The sequence below is a fragment of the Alosa sapidissima genome, chromosome 20 (assembly GCF_018492685.1).
Source record: "Alosa sapidissima isolate fAloSap1 chromosome 20, fAloSap1.pri, whole genome shotgun sequence".
Lineage (NCBI taxonomy): Eukaryota > Metazoa > Chordata > Actinopteri > Clupeiformes > Clupeidae > Alosa > Alosa sapidissima.
The window spans coordinates 17740126-17747625 of NC_055976.1; the positions used below are offsets into that span (position 1 = coordinate 17740126).

The 7500-nt window shown below is 47.0% G+C and overlaps 2 protein-coding genes across 2 annotated transcripts in view; both read right to left on the reverse strand.

Annotated features, from left to right (window-relative positions):
• fam189a1 (family with sequence similarity 189 member A1) overlaps positions 1-7500 on the reverse strand; it is a 396028-nt gene that overhangs the window by 203356 nt on the left and 185172 nt on the right. The window lies entirely within an intron of this gene.
• tjp1a (tight junction protein 1a) overlaps positions 1-7500 on the reverse strand; it is a 210931-nt gene that overhangs the window by 14444 nt on the left and 188987 nt on the right. Inside the window, 5 exon segments of the mRNA XM_042075467.1 lie at positions 1-145; positions 2308-2713; positions 3261-3361; positions 4886-5096; positions 5756-5838. The exon segment at positions 1-145 is cut by the window's left edge and continues 160 nt beyond it. Of these exon segments, the coding sequence (XP_041931401.1) occupies positions 1-145; positions 2308-2713; positions 3261-3361; positions 4886-5096; positions 5756-5838 (946 nt within the window).

The window sequence follows — 7500 nt, forward strand, 5'->3', positions numbered from 1 at the left end:
GTGGAGGGGGGTTCCGGGGTGGCGGTCGCGATGGCAGCGCTTGGAGAGTGTCGAGCTGCAGGGGGCGCTGTCTGGGCCAGCGGCTCCACCACCGGCACAGGGGCCGCGGCAGCAGCCGGCTCTGCTGTCTGTGGACGGGTCAAAGACGTTTAAAACACACAACTTGGCACACACACACAGACACACACAGACACACATACTGTACACACACAGATAAACACACACACGGAACCTGCACAAGTCCTACACCCTTAAACCATTGAAAACACTTTCGATGACACACACACACTCCTGTTATGTTGTGAAAGTCTACAGCACAGGATGAAACATTCACCTAAACCTCACCCAACACACACGCGTCATGTGCCATGCTACATTCACAACAATTCATTAAGGCCCTTACACACATGTAGAGGACATACCAGACACCAAACCATATAGAATGGACATCTGTGCTCTCTGGCCAACACACAGCATACACACCGCCACTGAGCGTACCACTTTATCCAAGAGCGTTACTTCAGAGTTTTCTTCAGCTTATGTATCTTCAATACAGTATATAATTACACAACAGAGTAGCTTCACACACACTTAAGACACGCACACCAAACCTCACACGCTTGGCACTGTCACAACACCAGATACACACCAGACACTAAGCTGCTGTTTGAGATGGTCACACTTACACAGCAGCAAGATAAACACGCTAAATTAACATCTATAAACGCAGTATTCTGCAATATATAGAACATGCATTCTATTCAAGCTCTTTCTTGTTTTCCTCTAATAGCAGTTCTTCTACGTTGTAAAGACTTACAGCGGGACAAGAATTTCAGTTGATTATATAGTTTGCTTGGTCTTTAATATAATAGGTTACATACAACCTTTCTTATATTTAATGATATTTCTTAATCCAGCACATCAGAAGACTTGTATATATCATGTTGGTCCAGTGAACCCGATAAATACTATTACAGCAGTACGATTTTACACGGATATTAACCATCATGCACGGTGATACGTTCTGGTACAACTTCAGTTGGAATCAAAACAACAACAACAGCTAACACAGACCACACACAGCGATAGACCTGATGCACATCTGGCCCAGACCTGGCCCTGATACCTACCAAAAACAGCCCAAAACCGGTCCAAAACCAGGCCAAAACCGGTCTAAACCAGGTCCAACACCAGGCTCAAACCAGTCTAAAACCAGGCCAAAATCAGGCCAAAACCGGTCCAAAACCAGTCCAAAACCAGGCCAAAACCAGTCTAAAACCAGGCAAAAATCAGCCCCAAAAACCAGGTCAAATCCAGGCTACAGCCAGTCTTAAGTCAGGCTAAATGCAGTCCAAATGTAGGCCAGATCAGGGCCAGATGTACCTCAGTGAGTCCCGCTACAGGGTAGAGTTAGATCTCACACAGGCACTGGGAGGGATATTCATAGTAACATCGACATCATCGGGAGTAATTAACAACAGCAACCACCACACACCACAGCAGCAGTCATGGTTACTTAGGCATTCAGTTATGTAGCATAGAAGATCTCCTTTTTTTTGGCTTTGGATAGTATTACCTGCTTCTTCTTATTTAGCTTTCGAAAAAATAAACATTCATATACACGCACCACACACACACACACACATACATGCACGCACACACACACACACACAGTCACAACAACAATAAATACTTGGCAGAGATTATCATAGACATTTCAATATTGACTTTCCCATATAATATAATGTATAATCTAGAATAGACAATATAGAGGTATATAATATAATGCATAATCTAGAATAGACAATATAGAGGTATATAATATAATGCATAATCTAGAATAGACAATATAGAGGTATATCATAACTAGACGTGTGCTTTGTGAGCTCTCCTCATCCTTGCGCAATAAAGGGATAATAATACTGAGTACTGTTCTTCTCTTCTCTTAATAGCACCTCCATATGGTTTTGTTTGTTTGTTTGTTTGTTTATAGTTAGTACGGTCAATAGCACCTCCAGTGAGTTCACTCCAGGTTCAGTTACCTGCATCCAGTTTAACACCGTTACCTAAACAACTCCGATACCTACACCTGTCCTGACAGTAGAGCTTCCAGATTAGTAGAGTTAACTTATTCTTTTTTAGTTGGTCTGTTTTTTTTTTTTTTTGTTAGTTTGTTTTGTTTTGTTTTGTTTTGTTTTGTTTGTGTTTAGGCCCTGTCTCCTGTCAATAGCGCTTCCAGAACACCTTGCGGACGCACACGACCGCCTCCAGGCAGCAAGGCAGGCGGACGGCGCGCAGGAACGCTACCTGGGGAGCGGGGCCCTTGAAGCCGGCCGGCTCGATGCGGCCCAGCGACGCGGGTGGCGGCGGTCACAGGGTCTCCCACGGCGTGCGGGTAGGCGCCCGCGGCGGCGGCAGCGGCGGCCACGGCGGCGTATCCGGGCGGCGGCTGCTGCAGCACGGCCATGTCCTGCTGCACGGGCTCGGAGGAGCGGGTCAGCGCGTCGCCCGGCGGCGGCGGCGGTCCGGCCTCGTCGTTCAGCGTCTCGTCCAGCTCCTGGTCGGTGTAGGCGCCGCCCTCGGTGTCGGTGTCCTCGTAGTCGGACGTGTGGCGGCTGTCCGTGCTGTACATGCTGTACTCGCTGCCCGGCGCAGACAGGTACGACAGCCGGTCGTCATGGATATCCAGGTCGTCCTCAGGGGCGCCGTCCGCCTGAACAGGGGATAGAAAGAGAGAGAGAGAGAGAGAGAGAGAGAGAGAGAATAGCTAATTAGTTAAGTGAATGAAGAAGAAGCATATGGATATGGTATAGAATAGAGAGAGAGAGAGATGAAAGACGTAAGTCTTGTACTAGAACTGAGACGGGTATTAGAGCAGTTCAGTCTGTTGTAGAGTAATGAAGAGATGAAGGCCCTGTGGCAGCAAATACTAAATGAAGACAGCAGTCACTCACACACTCTCTCACACACACACACACACACACACACACACACACACACACACACACACACACACGGATATTAGCACATCTGATTAAAAATTGAAAGCAAAATCCAAAAGGATTTCACATAATGGATTTCAAATTAAACTGTAGCTGGAATGTGTGTGTTAGTGTGTGTACATGTAGAGAGAAACAGTCTGGCACACTGATAGACTGTGAAGGGCCAAGAATGTGAGAAATTGAAAGACTTAGTGTGAGAGACAGACTAGAAGAAAATATGTGTGTGTGTGTGTGTGTGTGTGTGTGTGTGTGTCTCACCTTGCCCTCTGAAACCCAGACAAGCTGGTTCTGTTGCTGTTGGATGGTGTCCTTCAGGGAACCGTACCATCCGTCATTCATGTTGTTCATGTTGATGGTTGCTGTAAACACACATACAAACACAGAGAGAGAGAGAGAGACAGAGAGCCAGAGAGAGAGAGAGAGAGAGAGGAGAGATGGAAAGAGAATGAATCTCACACAAGAGAGGGCACGGTCTTTGTAATCATAAACCCTTGGGGTCATATGGTTCCAGGAAATAGCAAGTGTCAAGTTTTGCTGCTCATTTAACATACACACACATGTGCAAATACACATACACACACACACACACAAACAGACACACACACACACACACACACAACACTGTCTTCTCTCTCAGTATCTTTCTTACACTCACTCACACACTCACTCACACACACACACACACACACACACTCACACACACACTCACACAAACTAACACACACGAAATCCAAACCTAAGAGCATGGTGGGTTTCCGGATCCCGATAACGCTGACTACCTCGCAGCTGAAAGTCACCTCTGGGAGATGGCTAATGCAGCCAGGGCCCATTACGGTGGCTCTTGAGGGACATTTACGGGGTGCGTGCTGGCCTAAAGTACCCCTGTCAGCGGGCAGAGGAGTTAACAAGGCCTCTAATTCAATCTGCAGCCCCATCAGGGCAGCCATTCAGATCAACAGCGCCATTAAAACAGACACTTACGCCCACACTATTCATTATTACTCAAGAGCTACCTACAGCATATGGTCCACTGGAGACAGCGCAATGTGTGTGGTGTGTGTGTGTGTATGTATGTGTGTGTGTGTGTGTGTGTGTGTGTGTGTGTGTTTCTGACTGTGTGTGTGTGTTTATGTGTGTGTGTGTGTGTGTGTGTGTGTGTGTGTGTGTGTGTGTGTATGTATGTGTGTTTATGTGTGTGTGTGTGTGTGTGTGTGTATGTGTGTTTATGTATGTATGTGTGTTTATGTATGTGTGTGTGTGTGTGTGTGTGTGTGTGTGTGTGTGTGTGTGTGTGTGTGTGTGTGTGTGCGCGCGCGTTTCTGACTGTGTGTGTGTGTGTGCATTGCGTATGCATATGTGCGTGGGACTATGTGTGTGAAAGTCCCATAACTCTGTCATGGTGTCCAGTGTAGCCCTGAGCTTACAGGCCTTACATACAGGCCTGAGGGTCTTCACCAGAGTCTGCGAGTCAGAGTCCTTCTCCAGCTGTCCGCATGTTTGACTCTGGCCCTGAGAACCATTCATGCAGAAGTGTGTGTGTGTGTGTGTGTGTGCGTGCGTGTGTGTGTGTGTGTGTGTTTCAGGTAGACCAGGCTGCGTTTCCATCTCTCCCTAAAGAAACGTCACGTGAGGGAATACCCTCCAACCACCCTCCTTCTACTCTACTACACACACACACTGGCACAGTCAATCAACCCTGCCAATCTCTCACATGCAGAAACACACACAGACACACACAGACACACACTGGCAAAGTATGTCAAGTATGTACTCCACTACATCACCATCTTTCTTTTCATTGTATCTCTCTCAGCAACAGCAACAACACACACACACACACACACACACACACACACACACACCACACACACACACACACACACCTGTGAACAGGTGGTGGTTGTTCTTCCTCAGCTTGAGGGCCCTCTCATAGAGCTTGCGTGCGCTCTTGCGTGACTCGGGACACAGGCGGCTCCTCATGTTCTTCACCCCCTGTTTGCTGTCGGGGTTGAGGAACACCACAATGGGGTACCACTGCGCGTAGTTCAGACGGTCCACTGCATTAGGGGTGATATCCAGCACTGCGTGTTTATCCTAAGGACGAGGGCACACACACACACACACACACACACACACACACACACACCGAGAAATATACACAAACACACAAACAAACAAACAAACACAGAGGAACAGCCACAAAAGATAAACACAGACTCAAACACACACACACACACACGCACACGCACACGCACACGCACACGCACACACACACAAAAACATAATGTTAATTAATACAGATACGGAGGACAGCTCTCTCCCATTACTTGGACATAATTACTTGCATATGTGTGTGTATGTGTGTGTGTGTGTGTGTGTGTGTGTGTGTGTGCTCCCTGCCGTGCCGTCTATGGCAGTGCCCTCTGTATCAACCTTTAATTCATTACTGACTTAATTGCAGTACAAATGAGAGGTGAACAGCATGAATAAACACAATCACAACAGAGGGCACGAGAGGTGGGCTGAAAAATAACGCTGTACCCACAACAACCTGCTGGGGGCAGTGGTGCGCTATGAGGAAACCAAGCCACTATAGGGGCCAGGGATTAGACTGCATACTTGAGTATGAAGAAGATGGGACTGTGTATATGCTACATTCTTATGTATGAAACATATTTGCACACCATGCATATGTGTGTGTGTGTGTGTGTGTGTGTGTGTGTGTGTGTGTGTGTGGGTCCTGTGTTTCTCACCCTGTCGATTATCTGTTTGATGGTGTGCAGGCGGATGATTCCGGAGCTGCGCTGGTCGGTGCCGGCGTCGCGGGGTTCGCTCTCTGCAGATGGCAGGTAAAGGTCATATTGAGTGTCTGAGCACGTGTCTACATTAACATTACCTGCTGAGATCAGGTGTCTGTGTCTGCTCTTCAAACACACACACACACACACACACATTATCTCTCTCTCTCTCTCTCTCTCTCTCTCTCTCTCTCTCTCTGACATACACACACACACACAAAAACAAATATACACACACACATTCTCTCTCTCACACATATAGCTCTCTCTCACACATACACACACACACACACACACACACACTCAGACACAAACACCACTCTTAACTCCGTATCTCTCTCACACACATGCATAATTAAAGGGGCGTTCTACCTTCAGGTCGGGATGTGGAAGTGTGTATGCATCTGTGTGTGTGTGTACGAGTAAGGATGGAAGTGTGTATATGCATCTGTGTTTGTGTGTGTACGGGTAAGGATGGAAGTGAAACATGCGGCTTCATTACAGGCTCAAAGCTCTTGAAAAAGTGTGTGTGTGTGTGTGTGTGTGTGTGTGTGTGTGTGTGTGTGTGTGTGTGTGTGTGGTGAGACTAAAATAACAATGCATTGCATGAATGGGGGGTTAAACAATTGTTTACACTGAAACTAGACTAAACTGTGCAGGGGTGACCTAATAAAGGATCATGGGAACTAGGTGAAGGGGAAACATGGCCGCCTGTCAATCATTCCCATCACCCTAGCAACTGGGGAGCCAATGAGGGCACACTGGAGAGGTTGTGATGGGCCAGGGCTGGGGATTAGGGGCATGGGGGGACTTTACATAACTAAGTCTACTCTTTGAAAAGAGCAACCTACGTCACAAATCAATGGCCGGAGTAGCACCTTCCCAGGGCAAACCTGGCTCAATTAATTCTAGTTGAAAATAGAGTATAAAACGTGTCTGTGTGTGTGCGTGTGTGTGTGTGTGTGTGTGTGTTTCTTTCTGCAACTGAAAGAGGCATAAGCATGGGTCGCAATGGGAATGTTTGATGTCCGACAGAGTGATTTCTGCCCGTTAAAAGCATACAGTAGCTCTCTACAGGGCTGACCCCATGTAGAACCCGCTTGGGCTTCACACGTTCCAGAAGGTTCCATTCAGAGAAAATAAAGTGCATGACCAGGCCATTAAAATAAACAAATGAATACAACTCAACACAAACAAAGAAAAGAAAGAGAGGTAGCCATAAAGCTATAAGGTAGACTCTAACAGGAGCTATGGATAGGCATATCAAGCTGATGCACTGACAAACGTACTTTCTGTGTCGTCTTGGTTCTGCGTTTCTGTAAAGGAAGTAAACCAGTGAGGCAATGTGTTCATATTAAACATGCCGTGTGGAGTTGTGTGTGTGTGTGTGTGTGTGTGTGTGTGTGTGTGTGTGTGTGTGTAGAGGTGTGTATGTGTATGTTTGTGTGTGAGGGGGTTTGGGTCAATTTACAGGCTGCATTTTAAGTGCACTTAGATAATTGGAAGTGGAGGCTCTGGGGTCGTCATGACAACTTAGAACCCCTTTAAAAGCCAGCACTAGGGAAACGTTTCCCTCGACAATCCTCAAGAGGCACGGATGAAGTCATCACACCAGCCCAGCAGTGTGTGTGTGTGTGTGTGTGTGTGTGTGTGTGTGTGTCTGTAAGAGTGAGAGGCAGAGAATTTTAGGTCAGATTTAA